Genomic DNA, 18,626 nt, shown 5'->3' on the forward strand with positions numbered 1-18,626 from the left:
GCTGAGTCCAACATATCATACCTCTAGAGGTCTAAAACACCCATGTTTTCCATAAACTTTGTAATAGATCAAGATTATGTTGAATATCAGGTGAAGGCTTGTTTTCAGGAGTATATCTGGCAAAACATCAGTGTGTTTAAAAACTAGAGAGGTGTGGGATCTTCACACTCTGAGACAGGCCCTGGGAACTGAGATTTATGCCCCCCTCAACTAAGGAATTTCAAAGCACATCATGCTTGGTGTTATTTACGTATGCATTCTTCCCTTCCAGATTAACTAAGTCTCATCTTTCTGAGAAGATAAGGACAGAAACTCATTATAGTCTCATTATACATTCAAGTAGGAATGCTCAGAAATTTTGAAAGAATTAAAATAAAAGGAAAATGGAAAATTTTTGCTTGCCTTTCCAAGCCAGGAAGAGTGCACGCTTAATTTTTTTAACTTAGTGTTTCAAAGATCAACTTCACTACTTTAAAAGTTTATAACCTAGTTTTTGGGTGGTCACACTACCGATATGAAAACAGACTGATTTTTCCAGATGGTTCTTAAATTAGATCAATTTTTTCAAACATTAAACTTTTAGAAAAATTTGTGCATTTGGATTATCAGGTCTCATTCTCGCCGTGTTTTCTGTAAATCTTGAAAGTATGGTTTTCCTATTTTATTCCTACCTTTACACCTCTTAATAAAAGAGTGTTTGTGTTTCACATATCCTATTAATAAACTAATAAACTATTAATCTTCAAAAGAGGACTGTGAATAATATCCGTATTCGTGTTTTCCTTGGTAGACTATCAATGCAAGGCTGTTATTTTGTGTATGTGTTTCTTTCCCATCCAAGACTAATTTTCTTTATTTAAGATGCCTGAACTGAAGCATTTTTTAGTTCAGACGAAGTTGGGAATGTACCATTGGACACTTTTAAACCTGTGCTTCCTGAGGACACCCGATTTGTTTTGAAGGAGACAACATTGCATGATGATTTAGGTTTCAGAGTCTGTGCTTGCGTGAGGCTGCCTGTTCTTTCACTTACTTTTACCGAGCGTGGGACCTCAGATTGTCTAATCTGCTTGAACCTCAATTTCTTCATCCATAAAGGGGATATTTGTATCTCCCTTGTGAATTTACTGTGAAGATTAGATGAATTAATTTATCTAAGGGCCTTGGATCAGTGTTCATATGCTGTAAGTTCTCAGTAGATTGTTATTAATATTGGCCTTGATGTGTGTGAGGGAGTGGGATCCACAGTGGATGCCAGTGGGTATCACGTGACTGGTTGGAATGCAGCTGGAATGTGCTCAGGTCTTTCACCTCCTCCCTCTTCTCACCCCATGCAGGTGGCCCCAGCCATTAAGGAGCGGATGATGAAGAAGGGAAGCCTGATGCTGGGCTACCAGCCCCACCGGGGGAAGGTCAATTTCTTCCGCCAAGTGGTGATCAGCCCTCAAGTGAGCAGGGAGGACATGGACTTCCTCCTGGATGAGATAGACCTCCTGGGGAGAGACATGTAGCTGTGGCTTTTGGTTCCCCAGAGACACGGGTCCTGTTCTGGGGAGACTTAGAGAACCAGGGCATCTGGGGACACAGAAGAGATGGCAGCCCTTCTGGTGAGAAGTAGGAAAAACTCCCTGGCATGGCCTGGTAAAACAAAAATGCTAAGGAAATAGTGTTAAGGACTCTTTAGCTGCCTGGGCACTACTGTTATTATAAAGGAGAAAGTAAAAAATTGATATTCTCAAGGACTGTCTTTAGGATACCACCTGGAAGACAGTTTAGTAAGTACTGCATAGGGCCTGGATTCTAAGCTTCCATTGTTCTTTCAAGAACATATAAATTCATAGTTGAAAGCAGTGGTTCTCAAAATGGTGGTCCCTAGACTAGCACCATCAACACTGCCTGGGAACTCATTAAAAATGCAGATTCTCAGCCTCGCCCCAGACCTACTGAATCAGACACTCTGGGTATGCAACTTGGCATATTTTAACCAGCCTTCCAGGTGATTCTGAGGCAAGGTAAAATTTGAGAACCAGTAGTTTAGTGAAACCTTATAAAGACTGAATAATAACTGATATTTTTCCAGCAAAGAATTACCTAACATTTCAGTGGTCCCTGAACCAGTGTCTGAAAATATGGCTGAGCATCTGTAGCACTAATCATTAGGGACATCAGAAGTATATCAAAACTATTTTTAAAAGGAGAAACTATTTAAGATGTTTGCTTTATGAAGATATATCTTTTATGCAGCTGAATGCTTATTCTCAAAAGCTAAAATTAACCATTATCTATTCTAAATTACTTAAATTAGAGGTAAGGGTAAAGACAAACGTGTTGTAGCATGGCCCTTTCAATCAAAGCAATAATTTCAATTCACTTCCCAAAGCACTTGTGTCATTAGCTTGGAGTAGACATTAGGCACAGATATATCTAACTGTGTACCTGTTTTAGTGTGAGGGGGCCCATTTCTTATCTTGTTCTCTGCTTAGAAAAAATAAACAGAATGAAGTCCAGGGTTATACAACATTCCCTTTCTCAAGCTTTGAATCGTCAGTGTAGACTATTAAGTGGTTTATATTAGGCAGAGAATCTGGGAATTAGAGGCCTTACAGTAAAAACACCTCCTCCATTTCTCCTGGGAGTGGATGATTATAATTCTATCTCTGATCCTGGTCCTGGATTTCTAGGAGAATTCTATTTGGCTAAGAAATAAACAGAATTCAGAGGTGTGGGTGCAGAGTAAAACCAGGTAAGATTGTGAATCTAATTAGAACTCTGGTTTGGAAGGCAAAAGATGGAAGAGCATTTAAGAATTAGACTTAGTGTATTCAATAACCTTTCATACAATATTACAATATCATTAGCTTTTGTTGATTAAATTTGAAGAGTAAAAAGCAAATGTGTACTGTTTGTTTTTATTCCATATTTTCACTTTAGGATATGTGGTTTCTCAATAGCTCCATTGGTCAAAAAATATTTTAATCTTTCTCTGAATTACTTTATTCTCTGGCGATAACTATTTGTGACTGAGTGTGTTTTACCTACCTTGTTGCTCTTTTTGTTGTGATGTCTACATAAAATGTTCCTGAAATTGATGTTTGCAATAATTCTGGTTTAATGAAATAAAAAGCTACATTAGCACACATTTAGCGTTAGTGACTTTTTTTTTTTTTTTTCCTGTCATCTCCTCCTTACTGGGTTGTCTCAATACATTTTAGAAGGAAATTGATTTCCTTTGGCACTTTAGCTAAAGAATTGAGGGAGCAGGTTGGAAGCTGTCTGTTTCTGAGTTAACACCTTGAATGGAATGGAAAAAGCAGTTCTAGCAAAGTAGGGATTTGTCTTTTGTTTAGTCTTCCACCCTCTACATGGCAAGCCTCGGGAACCAAATAGCCACAGCTCAGATCCTGTTGGACCTCTTCTTGAGAGATGATAGTTCTTTGATGAATGAAAGTATGAACAAGTATTAATAGACACTTTGAAGATTCCATTCCTTTTTCCTTCAGGTGTTCAAATATGCCACACCCAATCAGGTATTTGACTGAATGGTCAAGAATAATTTTTCAATAAAAGTAATAATCCATTCACATATTGAGCACATTGATAGTGTCCCTATGGTGTCCTAGGCAGTGATCCAGGTGCCAGAGATATGCAGTGATTGAGACAAAGTCACTGCTCTTTAGAGGCTTTCAGTCTAGTTGAGGCAGACAATCCACAAGTAAATATGTAACAAGTCATATGATAATAAGGATTTTGAAGAAAAATTAAGGAGAATAAGAGGGAAAAAAATGGAAAGGAGAGAGAGGTGTGCCATTGGAGAGAAGTTGGTTGGGGTACCATCTCTCTAATAAGGTGACATTTGAGGGGAAACTAAGGAAACAAAGTGGGGAGCCATCTGGGTATCTGGGGAAGGGCATTCCCAGTGGAGGGTATGGTAAGTGAAAGGCCTGAGTAGCTGCGTTTGTGGTATGTTCAAGGACCAATGTGGAGATATGCAAGCCTGGAGCAGATGGAATCATGGGGTGAGTGGCAGATGACGAAGTCACAGAAGTATCTGAAAGTCAGTACCCTGGGCCCTGTGGGTGGGGACTTAGGTTAAGACAGAAACACACTAGAGAATCTAAACAGGGTATTGATGAGATTCAACTTAGATTTTAGAAGGATCACTTTGATTACTGTTTAGAGAGTAAGGTGCCCATGGGCAGTGTGAATTCAGGGAGACCAAAATGGGAAATAATTACAACAATTCAAACAAGAAATGATAATAGTTTATACTAGAGTTGCAGTGAGGGAAGTGATGTAAAGGGGTCCAATTCTAGAGGCATTTAGATGTAGAGTTGAGGGGTCCCTGTGTGGCTCAGTAAGTTAGGTGTCCAACTCTTGATTTCAGCTCAAGTCATGATCCCAGAGTTGTGGGACTGAGTCCTATGTTGGACTCTGTCCTGAGCATGGAGGCTGCTTGAGATTCTCTCTATCTCCCTCTCCCCACCCACCCAGGACTTGTTCTATCTCTCCCTCTCTCAAAGACAAAAATAAATTAATTAAATTAAATAAATGCAGAGCTAATAGCGTTGGCTGATGGAGCAGAGTGCTCCAGGAGAAATGAGGAATTCTGAAGAGTTTCATATACTTTCATCTTGGGCAACTATAAGAAAGGAATTCCATCACTGAGATAAGGACTGCAAAAAAGTAGTTTTACCTGGTTTAGTCATGTAAAATTTGAGTTTCCTATGCCAGCCAATCAGATCTGATGTAAGGAATTACTTTGGAGTCTCAATTTCAGGGGGAAGTTGGAGCTAAAGTTACTAATTTGAGATCCATCAGCATAGGGATGTGATTTCCCATTATGGAATTGAGTTCATCTGGACAGTGCCCATGGATATAAAGGGGAATTAGAGCAAGGACTGAGCCCTTGGGACTTCAGCTCAGGATGGAGAGGACCAGCAAGGAAGACTTAATAAGATCAGTCAATGAGGCAGAGAAAGAACCAAGAGAGTGGTCACTCACAGGCCAAGTAAAGAAACATTTTTGGGGAAGGACAGAGTGACCAGCCATATCAAATGTTGGGGACAGGTCAAGCGAAAACTGAGATTTCCTTTAGAGTTGTCCATGTAGAGGCCATTTATTTGCTGAAATTTTATTTGCTAAATATAAGCATTTAAAATATTCAATATTCAATCAGATTTAATATTCAATTCAGATTCTAGTCAATCAAAAGGCTTTCAAATTCCACTTTGGGCTTTTGATTTTTAACAATGGTTCTTTATTAGAAAAATATCTAGTAACATAAAGGGATTTGAACTGAAAGAAGTATTTCATTGCTAACTGGATCAAAGAAGATGAGATGTAGAAGCCTATAATAGAAAACCCAATTAATTCTAGTTTCTTTGGAAGGGTTTATTTTTCTCAGTTCAAAAGAGGTCCCAACATAGATAATCAGGAGATAGTATCCTACATTTGGTTACCCTGTGAGCAGACATGGACAAGGATTTGAGAGCAAGCAGCCTGTTCACTTGGCAATCCCAGGAAACACTGTTCAGGAGATAGTGAGAACAGTGTTAGATAGAAGGAAAGGATACCTGGATAGTGAACATGAGTGAGAAAATTAATACTGTGACAACTGAGGACTAATGCTGCCTATGACCTCTGGGGAAGAGAGTAAAATGTACTTCAGAGATGTCCCATCTGAGGGCTAAGAAAAATGGGGTATTTAGCATATTGGTGAATTAATTGGATGGGAGCTGATCCCAGGAGCGTTAGCTCCTTGACCATCCTAATCATGCTTCCATGGCCTTTTCTGGTCTTCAAGCAGAGAATACAGGTGCTTACAACCAAAGCCTTGACCAGGATTGGTGAATATCGGGGAGATTTAGGAGGGGTTCTGATGGCTTTTGTAACAGCTAGATGGTATCCCAATCCTACTGTCAGGAACCCCAGATCCTTCCCTATTTTCACTCTGCAATCCTTAGAGGATGTATTCAATCAAGTGTTACTCCTGGGTATAATCTGAGCACTGTGTCTCTAGCCATCTCCACATTTCAGGCAGCAAGTGATAGAAAGGAACTTTCCCAGAAGCTACCCACCACCCCTTAATTTACCACAACTTCTCTTCAGGGAAGAATGGGAAATTTAATATTTTTTGTTGGTTTTTTTGTGTGTGTGTGTGTGTGTGTGTGTTTTTAAAGCTAAGATGTGCTACTGTCCGCAACCATATAAGTAGTTTTCATGGTGGTAAAGAAAAATAGCAGAAATGGATGCTGGGAGACAACCTGTAGTTTTTGCCACCATGACATATGTATTGAGTGGCACCAGTTCTGAAAGCATTATTTTTAGACAGCTCAGAAATTAACCTCAGTTGATAAAGTTTGATTCCATTCGAACTGGAATCTGGTCTGGCTGGTTCAAGCTGAGCAAGTTAGCTTTGCCCCATTCACATTTATCTAATCCAACTTCAAATGGATTGATACAACTTGAAATGTCTTAATCCCCTTTACTCAATTAGAGCCAATTTTGAGCTGGGAAAAAAATGTTTTTAGATTCCATTTAACCTTCTCTGGACCGGCTTTATTTCTCTTAATCTAAACTGATCTGGACTCACCTAAAATAATTAGAACTGGCCCGATTCCAGTTTGAACCAATTTTATGTCTCCCTACCTCAATCACATTCCATTTGAGCTAGCTTGATCTTGTGGGAATTCATTCCAAAAAATTAGAAATTGTTTGATTTTTTTTTTCAAATTTGTTCAAGAAATCTTTTATGTGGTTTAGTTCAAGAAAAGTCAGATAACACTTGCTTAATCCAACTGGATGCATAAAAAAGCCCCTTTTCAGAAAGCTCCTGGCTTTAGGGAGCCTGTTCAAATAGCAGGATTACAGTAAAGGAACACTTGCCCAGTTCTCCAGAGAAAAATCACCTCATAGCACAAAAGACAACCCCAGGTTCAATTGGGGTCACAGATGAGGAAAAATGAGCACTCTCCACCTGCATTCTGTTTTGCATTCCCTTCTTTACTGAGATGAGACTAGTTAAATGAAGCATTGAATATTCAGACACTGAAAATAGAGGTCCCTGGAGGGAGGGATGTATGTGGAAGGCAGTAGCCAAAAATTAAAAAAATAATGTAGGCATCCTGTTTCTTTAACCTCTTAGTCCTACAGGTGTGGTGTTTCTCATGGCTAGATTTTACATGTTTGAGAAACTTCTAATGTGGAGAACCAAGGATGATTGCACCAATATCTAACGTTTGCTGAACCCATACTACAGCCAAGTGCTATGCCTGCCAGTACCTTTACCATCCTCATGAAATGCCATCATAGTGGAAATGATTGTTAGTCTCATTTTCACTTGAAGAACCTGGGACTCAAATAGTATAAGAAAATTCTCCAAGATTACCGAACTAGTGAGTAGCAGATCCAACGGTCAAATATAAATTCACCTCACTCCAGAGCCCAGGCTATAAACTTCACGCTGCTCTAGCTATATGGAGAGGAAAGAGTCATCATGGGCTGATACTAACCATCTGACCTGTGCCCGGCATCCCACAGTTTACTTGGCAAGCAAAAGCATCAAGTACCAGCTTGGTCTCAGAGGGCAATAATTATATCATACTGACTTGGCACCTTTCTCAAATCAGAATATAGGAATTTTCTGACATGAATATTTTTGTTTTTGAAGTTGGAGGGCTGTAGAGAAAGCCTTTGGACTTGAAATAGTAAGAAATTTTTACAGAGACCACAATGGAGGTGAAAATAAGTATTTTCTGAGCATTTGGTCCTTTCTTTGTTTTCAGACTTTTTTGGGTTCCAGGCCCACTGTGCTAATGCTTACTTGACATCTCCCCTCGGGTGTCTCACTCAAATTCAGTATGCCCAAAACTGACTCATGATTTCCTACTCTAATCCTACATCCCTCTTCAAACCCATTTCTTTGTCTCTGTTTTCATCTCAGTGAATGACATCATGTTCTATTTAGTGTAGCAAACCAAAATGTGTAATTCATGCCTGATACCTTGTCTCCCTTTCTCCCTCCCCTGTTTGTTCTATGAGCAAGCCTTGTTGGATTTGCCTCCAAGACATGTCTCTGATCCAATCATTTATCCCACATCCATTGTTTTGTCCAAATTCCAAACTTCTTTCACCTCTCCTCTGGACTATAGCAATAACCTCTTGCTGCATCCACATATTGGCTCTGAGCTTTGTCTAATCTACTTAACCAAATTGCAACCAGATTAGACCACAAAACTGATCTCTCACTTCATTTGCCCCCAGGGTTGACAACTGCCAACTTTGCAAAAAACCCTTCAGAATACCTGTTGGTCAAGCAAAGCTAAGTTTCTTGGCTCTACCGAGCACAGGGAACCCTGCCTTGAAAGAGTTTTAAAGATGTCTCAGAAGAGAGGAAATAGAGGAGGATATTTACAAGCTTTCCATCTGTGCTGGTGGCTGAAGGTGGTTCTTCCAACTGATTGGGACACAGTTCATCATGGGATAGTTTAGGATTGGTGGGTGCAGGAAGGTGAGAGTCTTGATGGAAGGCTTGATAAATAAACTGTTGTGTGATAAGCAAGCTGCTTTTGCAGGTGAGCATTCCTTTGTCCTGATGGGAGAGATGAGTCAAATGTTTGGATAAATTAGTTGGCAGGAATTTCCTAAAGCAAACAGCAAAGTTTCGCTGATTTACAACCTTAACTTTCTGAGCGAGAATCTCCTGAAATGAACATTTAAATCATGTTGACGATAGTCATCTTGGTTCTGGGCCCTCGTAGTTAAGCTACAGGGAGGTAAGAGACTTCAATTCTCAGGATAAAGATCAAATTCTGCCAGTGGCTGCCAAGGCTCTGCCTACTTTCAACTCCCATACAGTTTCAACTTCATGTTGCGTTACTTCCCTCCTGCTGCGAGCCAGAAAAGCCAGTATTTTTCCAAATGCTGCATGTCAGAACTCTTGGATGTAGTAGTTTCTTTTCCTAGAATGCTACTCCACATGTCAAAACTTTTGGATGTGGTACTTTCTCTTCCTAGAATGCTATTTCCCCCCTTCTCCTAACTAAATTTCTGCATGCAATTCAAATCTCAGCTTGAGTCTCAGTTTCTTAGGGATACCTTCTCTGCTTGCCCAAAGCGGATCTGCATCAATATAAATAAACTCCCTATAATTTTCTTTGACTGTATGTATTTGTAATTATATATCTCTATATGCTTTGAAAATAAGACTATGATATATATCGAGGGCTTAGGACATAGTAATTGCTCAATAAGTAATTGTTGCAGTAAGGAAGGTTGGCAGGTAAGGGCTTTAATGTGCCTTGAGAGAGAGCATTTTTATTTAGGGAACATTTGGATACATAAACATAAAGTAACTAACTTCTGCCTGAGAGAAAACTCTTAAGTCACTGTTAATCTTAAAAAGCATGCTACCAACTGAAATGCCAAGTGTTAGTATATGTGCTCCTGCAGAGAAAGAACAGTTTCCTCTTAAAAATGAATTAATGAATTTAGACTTGACTTATCTCAGAAAAATGTTCTTACTGGAATAAGTATAATTTATAATTTTGATTTCTAAATATTTTCTCACAAGGGCGTGGGACTAAAGCCACACCTACCTTAGGGCATCACAAGTTATAGTCTGGTTAACATTTCACTAGCACTGCCTAATACCAGCTCACACTGGCAAAATTCTGCAATTCTTCCTGGTGGCTGATAACGACGTAGAACACAAAAGGTCACAGATTGTCCCTCAAGTGAATGGTGAGTCCTAAACAATTTTTATTCTGGTATTTGGAAGCTTTAGGTTTTCTTGGGCTAGCTCGTATTCTGCTGGAGACCAAGGGGTAAGAAGGTTCTTACACCATTATGGAAATGCATAGGTGGAGTCCCCTACTCCTAGTGGGCTGGGTGAGGAAGGAGATGAACAATGCATGTTTTGGGGGCACTTTATGACCTCTGCCTATCCCTGCTCTTAGAACAGGACCTTAATGCCCCATTGCAGAATGTTAAGTATAAAAAAAATGTCTTTCATATTATATGAAAATCAACATATGAGTTGGACTTTTAGTTGATTGATTAGGTCAAGTGTTCAAAAACCCAAACACATGTTTCCCTAAGGCCTCCCAGACTTGAGTCTACTAGAGAGGAATTTTCTTATCCTGAGACCAACAGCCTCAACTTAGTGTTTACTGGCTATTCCCCTGGAGTATGTGGATCAATTCTGGTATTTCTCACATCCTTAGGGAAGAACTACACAACCCAACTTGCATGTCTTCCAGGGAGGTTTCACATTCATATTATAGAGACTTGCTGGCCTGCCAGGCAAAAGCACAAACGTTCCTCTTAATCTAGTCTGCAAATTGTAAAAATATGTTCTGCATTCTCCACCATCTGCAAGTTCTGGGCACCCGTTATAGTTGCAGGTGGGAATTTCTGCATCACATCTCATAGGAAAAATCACTGGTAAAGAGCAGATCCTGGGAATTACACATAAGAAGATTATGTAGTATGTGGATCTGTTCCATCCTTTCTGTGGCTAGCTAAACCACTGGAAAAAAAAATCATGTGCCTAATTCTGCATATTTATGCTGTAGCAATAGTGTTCTCTACCTGCTTTGGTTGGTGTTATAAAAATATGGAAATGAGATCTCAGTAGTGTATTTAAGGCAAAGGCTCTACTCTTAGTTTCTCTCCTTTCTCTCCCCTCCCCACCGTGTGTGTGTGTGTGCGTGTGTGTGTGTGTGTGTGTGTGTGTGTGGTTATAGACTGGGGCTCAGGTATAGGTTGAAGGCATAAGGTTATAGGACTGGGGCTGGCTTCCTATGAAACCAGGAAGGGAATGCAAGATTTTAACTGGAATGCAGTGATTTAGTAGCATCAACACACTCTTCACCTTGGGAAAAGCATGGATTGAATGCTGGAGAGGTCAAGCCTCAATAACAAAATCCAGATACCAATGATGAGGAGTAAGGTAGAGTTAACAGGGTCTGACAGAGCTGTGAAAGCTTAACTTCTAAATGAGATCGAATCGGTACCAACGTTCCTAACTGAATACTAGCTAATGTTTGAATTTCACCTTTTCAAGTCAGCAGTTTAATGTGTGTGATGTGAGTGTGGATCACACTCTCCTAAAGGGCCAAAGTCAGCTGCACTATAATTAATGAAGGAATTTGTGAGAGACTGATGCAAGTCTTCAATTCTGAGTAAATGAAAAAATGGTTGTTGGGGTACCTGGGTGGCTCAGTGGTTGAGCATCTGCCTTTGGCTCAGGTCATGATCCTTAGGTTCTGGAATCGAGTCCCACATCATGCTTCTTGTGGAGAGCCTGCTTCTCCCTCTGCATATGGCTTTGCCTCGCTCTCTGTGTCTCTCTGTGTCTCTCATGAATAAATAAATAAAATATTTTTTAAAAAATGAAAAATTAGTTGCTATTCCCAGAGAAATTTGAAGGGGAGCTAGTTTGACAGACAAGTGGGTGAATCTGATTTGTATAAGCAAGTAGCCTGCAATAAGAGGGATGTGATACAATGAAGAAACTGAAAGAAGCTAACAATCATAAATTGCCATTGTTTATGAAAACTGAAAGATAACTTCAGGAAGATGCCAACTTATCTCCTAAAAAACTGCCTGGCAATTAGAAACCAAGGACTGGCATTTTTGCTGCTGTGGCCAATCTCAAATTCCATGCTGAGTGTTGTGTGATGCTCCCAGCTGTAATGATAATTGAATGGCTTCCAGTCTTGGGCCTCATCCTATCTAAATGGATTGCCTTTCGTTCTTATTTTCAAAATAAGAAAAGATCCAATGAATATTCATCAAAGCTTTTGCTGAATTCAGAACAGGAGCTGTATGTTTGGATGACTTTGGACCCCATTGTGAGCTTGATTGAGCGCTGATGACTTTTCTTAATTTGAAGAGTAATTTTCTCGGAAATCCCTTCTTGTCTTTTCCATCTAAAATAACCATTAAATCCTGAAAATAAAACAAATACTCAGCAACTGTTACTCTGGATGACAGGAGTCAAGCATATTCTAGATTTAGTTAGATTACATATCAGTTCCCTGCTTGGTAGAAAGTTGATCCCAGTGAGTTTCAGTGGTGAAATGGAGGAGAAACAGTCTCACCTGGTTCAAGGAACCAGATTTACCCTTCTGTATGGAACAACCAAACAACTGAACAAAATATATGAAGTAGCAGTTTTGAAGACATTGGATATCAGGCAATGAAGGATAGTGATTTCTGTGAAATAGGGAGCCGGTGAGGTGAACCCACATACTGCTTCATATTTCTGAAAAGTTTTTAGTGTGGCCCAGGTAAGGGAATCCCAAGTGGGAGCTCAGTTAGGCAAGCTAACTCCTTATTTAAGGAGGCCAGTTTGGGAGAATAGAAGGATGGGGAGCTAGAAGGTATGGGACAGACTACAGTTGGGTTTGAATTATATGGGTCCACTTATAAGGGTATTTTCTGAAAGAACTAAATTGCTTCTGTTTGGCCCATGGTTTGGCAGAAGTTTCCTGGGTGGTTAGATAGTTGCCTAGTGGCTTCAGGGAGAGGCTCAACAAAAGCCCTGATACTAGGGGGATGCCAGAGGGACCCCTCCAGGGCCACTGGGCTTCAGAAGCTCCTAGTCTTGCATGAGAGTGAGCTTTTTGAAGAGATACTTGTCCAGCTCAGCCTGGGGACCAGCCAGCCTACAGAAGTTCATCATGTGGTCGCCATTTTCTTGATGAGTTTCACTTTTTTTTTTTTGAGTTTCACCTTCTTATCTAGGAAGTTATTCTCCAAGAACTCCAGGAGATGGGGGTCTTTGTGGGCAGAATCCAGGACATGCAGATCCAAAAGGGTTCAGATTCTCTTCTAGGACCATGGCGACTCCCATGGCATCCAAGGTTTTACCCCACTTATTCTGAGGCAGCTTCTGCATGTCCTGGAAGAGAGGGCAGAGCAGCTGTGCTGGGTTTGCATCTTTAAAACCCCATATCTTCATCTTCCTTTCACCAAACTCAAGGAAAAATAGCCCACACTGTCCTGAGCCACATCATGGCAGGTGAGATAAAAGCCCAGAGAGAGGTAGGTGTAGGAGGCCTCTACAGATGGAGTTTGACCAAGAAGCAGATAGGGACAGCCTCCACTTCAATGCATTAATTCTGAGCAATCTGGGAACTCATTTGGCAATAAGGAGCGAAGCGAAAAAATTGTGTTGGCTGGTTTGGAAGGTAGAGAATGGCTCAGAAGATGGTCTCCAGATGTGGTAGCAGGAAAAGAGGTTGGAGAGTGGGGGGATGCTAAAAGAAGGGGATCTCTTCTGTCCAAATTGAGTTTTTTAGAAGAAAATAGGATATTTGTTTTCAGGATACAAAAGGGATTTTTTCTTTTTTCAATTTAAATTTTAGCTAACATACAGTGCAATATTGGTTTCTGGAGTACAATTCAGTGATTCATCAGTTACATACAACACCCTGCGTTCATCATAACAAGTACCCTCCTTAATCCCCACCAATTATCAGCCCATCCCCCATCCACTTCCTTCCATCAACCCTCAGTTTGTTCTCTATTATTAAGAGTCTCTTATGGTCTGTTTCCTTCTTTCTCTTTTTTCCCCCTTCCCGTGAGTTCATCTGTTTTCTTTCTTAACTTCCACTTATGAATGAAAGCATATGGTATTTGTCTTTCTCTGACTTATTTCACTTAGCATAATACACTCAAGCTCCATCCATATCGTTGCAAATGGCAAGATTTCATTTTTTTGATGGCTGATTAATATTCCATTGTGTGTGTGTGTGTTTATATGTGTATTACATCTTCTTTATCCATTCATCAGTTGATTCTCCAAACACCATTGAAGCAACAGGCAGATCCATGAGGCTACTGGGCACACTGCCCATATACAGATTTTTTTATGGTACAGTACTGTAAACGTATTTTCTCTTCCTTATGATTTTCTTAACATTTTCTTTTCTCCAGCTTACTTTATTGTAGGAATCCAGTCTATAATACATATACAAAATATGTTAAGTGACTGGGTTATGGGTAAAGCTTCTGGTCAACAGTAGGCTATTAGTAAGATTTTTGGGAAATCAGAAGTAATAGGGGGATTTTCAACTGTGCAGGGTTCAGCAGCCTTAACTCCTGTGTCATTCAAGGGTCAAACACATTGGATAGGAGGAAGCTCAAGAAAATTCTGGAAATCCAAAAACAGATTTTCTCCCCTGAGTATTTTGACAGAGTCCTGATTGGCATGTGCATGTAAAGAAACTGCCTGTGGCTGGAGAAAGAACTGTCTTGAAGAATTTTTTAGAGGAAACAGTACCCAGTGCCACTACCTGGTCTGCTTCCTCCCATCATGAGAGTGGAAAACCTTATGATTCACAGGACACTGAGTAGAATACTCAAAAGGGCCTTGTCTCAACGATGGGATAAAAATGAGTCTTAGCCTCAGACATGTGAGTTGTTTACTGGTTTCTTCCTAGTGATATTAACCTCAATTATTTGGTTATAGTGGTGGCTACCAGGCTTCTCCACTGCGAAGTGACTCTTTTCTTCCTTTTCGTATACTAGTCCTTAAAATTAAGTTACCTGGTCCAGGCCACACTCAAATGGAAGAGAATTAAATACTGTCTTCTGGAGAAGAGATTGTCAAAGAATTTGCAGACATATGTTAAAAGCACCAGCAGTGATTACTAAATATTTTGGGGGAGCTATGTTAAGGCTACGCACATATCCTATTTCTCCTTAAAGTTTTACCCACTGATTTTATCATTTATCAGTGCATGCTGCCTTACAGAGTTATTACTTGGATGTTCTAATAGTGATTTTCTATCCCCCTCTTGCCTTCATATTTATTAAATGGAATTATTTTGTAAGAAGGCTTGTCTCTTTTCCCCCTATTTATTTAATTTGTCATTTATGTATGTCTGTATGGACTCATAGATACACATTTTGTTCTCTTAGTCATAACCTTGTACCATTGTTATTTATCTTGCTGCTCAAATTGTCCCAGCTTTGACCACTAGGAGCTTGTACAGGTTGGTTCCTGTGCCGTTTTGACATGTTCCTATTTCTTTTTTTTTTAAAGTACTCCCTACCCTTTCGTACAACCAGACACTCTAGGCTCATCTTTCATTACTCAGCTCTAGAGTTAGCCTTTCTCCATGAAGCCTTGGCTCTTATCATTACAGAATTGTAGAAGCCAATATGTAGACCCTTAAGGGTTCTGGTTACAACTGGGGTATTATTGCATCTAGAGCATCTCAGAATAGGAAACATATCCATGTATCATAGCCTAACTACACTTACACTCACACACACACATACAATTTATATATATTACACACACACATATTTAATGTGAATGCATCATATGTGTGTGTAAGTATGTATATGAACATTAATTCACACAGATGTCATCAATACTAATCCAACACTACAGGGTTCTTTCTAGCATTCTCTGCCCTGCTTATTTATAAGTTCATTCTCTAACAATAGAAAATCTGACTTTTCTTAGTTATAATATGTTTACTTATTTGTTCAATTGTACTATACACATAAATTAATTTCGGAATTGCTAACCTGCATTATTGTGCCCCTGAAAGAAACAAATTTACCAACTAGAGTATGGTATTTATGAAGATTTCTTTTTTTCCTTAGGTTTACAGTATTGAGCCAAAAATTTATTCCCCAAAGTCTCTTAGCTTAGTACATTTTCCCCCATCCCCTTCAGTGACATTGTATCCCATATTTGCTACTCAATTAGATTTATTTGTCTTAGACTATATCCTTTTCTGGTTGTTGGCAAAGAGTTTATCTTCACCCAAACTTTGATGGGCCCTTCTGAGCTCTCTTCTCAACTAGGCTTTGACTTTGGACTTCTACGTTTATCTTTACTGAGAATCTAGTTTCAGTAATAAGCCCACTAAGTAGGTTTACAAAGAATCCCTGATTTGGTTTCTGACCAAGTTCTTCATCCCCCACCTTTGATGTCTGTCTTGACATGCCACTAGCAAGAATTTTGTCAGGTCAGCTAGGCAAGAGCCCTGCCAAAACTTGATGGCTCTTCTTAATAATTTTCAATTCACTGACCCCCCTCATTCTGTTCATTGGCTACCAATCCATAACTGTCTTTGAATTCAAAGTTGAACCTAATCTCTCCCTTTTTGAGGTATTTTTATAGCCATAGTCTTGAATAACGTCTTTCTTGACATTTTAACCAGTGTCAGAATAATTTTTTCTTTAATATTGCCCTGCCATCCTACTTGAGTTTTTAAAATATGCATATAGTAAAATTAGCCCTTTGTGGTTTATTTTTGTGGGGGGTTTTGAAAAAGGCATATAGTCAGATATCTGAAACTGTGGAATAAAAGAATTACATCACCCTAAAAATTTCCTTGTGTGGTCCCTTTGTTATCAGTTACTCTACCTTTAAGTCTTGGCAACCAATAATCTCATATTATTCCCTTTTCTATAGTGTCATGTATATGGAATCATATAAATGTTGCATGTAGAGTCTAGCAACTTTTATTTGGTAAAATGCCCTTCAGATTCACCCATGTTGTAATGTTAACAAATAGTTCATGCATTTTTTTGGCTGAGTAGTAATCCTTCAAATGCATATACCATAGTTTCTTGATCTATTTATCTGTTGAAAGATTTCTTGGAGGGACATCTGGGTGGCTCAGTGGTTGAGTGTCTGCCTTCTGCTCAGGGTGTGAACCTGGAGTACCAGGATGGAGTCCCGCATTGGGCTCCCTGCATGGAGCCTGCTTCTCCCTCTGCCTGTGTCTCTGCCTCTCTCTGTGTCTCTCATGAATAAATAAATAAAATCTTTAAAAAGAAAAGAAAGAAAGATTTCTTGGATATTTCCAGCCTAGGGCAATTATAAATAAAGTTTCTATAAATGTTTGTATACAGGATTTTGTGTGAGCATAAATTTTCAATGTTTGACTAAATGCTTAGGAAGGAATTGTTAAGTAATATGGAAAGTATATCATCAACTTTACAAGAAACTCCGAAATGATTGTCTAAAATGACTATACCAGTTCATATCCCACTAGCAGTCTATGCAACTTTTTGTTGCTCAATATTCTTACAAGCACTTAGTGATATCAGTGTTTTTGTGGATATACAGGAGGGGTAAAAATGTTTCCCCCTACCCTCTTGTGTTCAGTACTGGAACCTGTGAATTAGTTGAAAAAAGACAAATTAACAGGACAAAGATTTATTTTGCATGCATGTTAGACCCAGAGGCCTATATACCATTTTATCAAAGGGTCATAAAATGTGGGGAAGATATTAGACAAAGGAAAAGAGTATTTCAGCTTTTTGGGGAGGAAAGTAAGTGGTGAGAAGGGGACTAGGAAATAAATAGTAAATAAGGATTGTTCAGTAAGGTTTGTTATACAGACTCAAATCATTTCAGCTGATATACTTCCTTTGTAAAAGGGAAAATGTGCCTTGCTTCTGGCAGAAAGGAAAAAGGAAGAGAGTTCCTCCTGTGTTTGCTATTTCTCACTTACCTTCAGCTTGAAATTACTCTTATGCCAAAGTGGCATATTTTAAGGTGGCATATTCTGATCCCTTCAATGAGCATTTCCAGTGCCTGTATAGTGATGTGTCTTTGTGGTTTTAATTTGCATTTCCCTAACGACTGATAATGTTGAGCTTTTGTATATATCTATTGCCATCCATCTATTTTATTTGGTGAATTTCATGTTCAGTATTTTGCCCATTTTTTAGATTCTGAATACAAGTACTCTCTCATAAATATAATTTAAAAATATTTTCTTCCAGGGTGCTTGGGTGGCCCAGTTGGTTAAGCATCTGACTTGGTTTCAGCTCAGATCATAATCTCAGGGTCCTGAGATTGAGCCCAATATCAGGTTCCACACTGAAGGAAGAGTTGGCCTGAGATTCTTTCCCCCTCCCTCTCCTTCTCTCTCTCTCTCATCCTTGTGCTCATGCTCTCTCTCTCTCTCTCATAAATAAATAAATAAACAAAATCTTTAAAAAACATATTTTATTCCAACCCTTGATTTATCTTTTCATTCTCTTACCATTTTTTTTTACAAAACAGAAGTTTAAATTCTGACCAACTGCAGCTTGTCAATTTTTCTTTTATGGGTCATGCTTTTGGTGTCACATTCAAAGAAACTCATTGTCAAACTCAAAGTCAGCCAGATTTTTCTCCTGCTTTCTTCTAGAAGTTTTATAACTTTACATATATATCTATAATCCATGTTGCATTCGTTTTTATATAAAAATGTGTGTTATATATTGAGGTTCACCTATGTTGCATAATTACTCCTGGTTTCTCTAATACCATATGTTGAAAGAACTATCCTGTCTCCTTTGAATTGACTTTGCACCCTGTGCTAGGGCAAATACAAATATAAATAAATAAATTCTCCCTCATACCAAAAGAGGAAGAGAACTTACTGCTCTCCTTTCTCTTTAGCATTTCCTTTGGAAAATATGAAAATGTAAATGCTCTCTCTCTTTTTTTTTAATGCAGTTTAGTCCTTTTAAAAGCTAAATGAGACTCTTGCCAGTTTTGCTTTCCAAAGTTTTCTTTTTTGAGAATAATGGACTATCTCTTTGAAATGCAAAGATCAAGAAGCATGACCTTGTCTCTCTGCCTCTGAGGGAGTTTT

General features: G+C 39.1%; 1 protein-coding gene and 1 long non-coding RNA gene across 5 annotated transcripts in view; both read left to right on the forward strand.

Annotated features, from left to right (window-relative positions):
- Positions 1-3,139, forward strand: part of GADL1 (glutamate decarboxylase like 1) — a 163,353-nt gene extending 160,214 nt beyond the window's left edge. For all 4 annotated transcript variants that reach the window (XM_038570621.1, XM_038570622.1, XM_038570624.1 and 1 more), the window contains one exon: positions 1,338-3,139. In XM_038570621.1, the coding sequence (XP_038426549.1) occupies positions 1,338-1,511 (174 nt within the window). In that variant the 3' untranslated portion in view covers positions 1,512-3,139. The remainder of the gene's footprint in view (positions 1-1,337) is intronic.
- A 6,487-nt stretch (positions 3,140-9,626) lies between these two features.
- Positions 9,627-18,626, forward strand: part of LOC119865358 — a 29,510-nt gene continuing 20,510 nt past the window's right edge. The window contains exon 1 of the long non-coding RNA XR_005376915.1: positions 9,627-9,741. This is a non-coding gene — a long non-coding RNA (uncharacterized LOC119865358). The remainder of the gene's footprint in view (positions 9,742-18,626) is intronic.

The sequence above is a fragment of the Canis lupus genome, chromosome 23, assembly GCF_011100685.1.
Source record: "Canis lupus familiaris isolate Mischka breed German Shepherd chromosome 23, alternate assembly UU_Cfam_GSD_1.0, whole genome shotgun sequence".
NCBI classification, from domain to species: domain Eukaryota; kingdom Metazoa; phylum Chordata; class Mammalia; order Carnivora; family Canidae; genus Canis; species Canis lupus.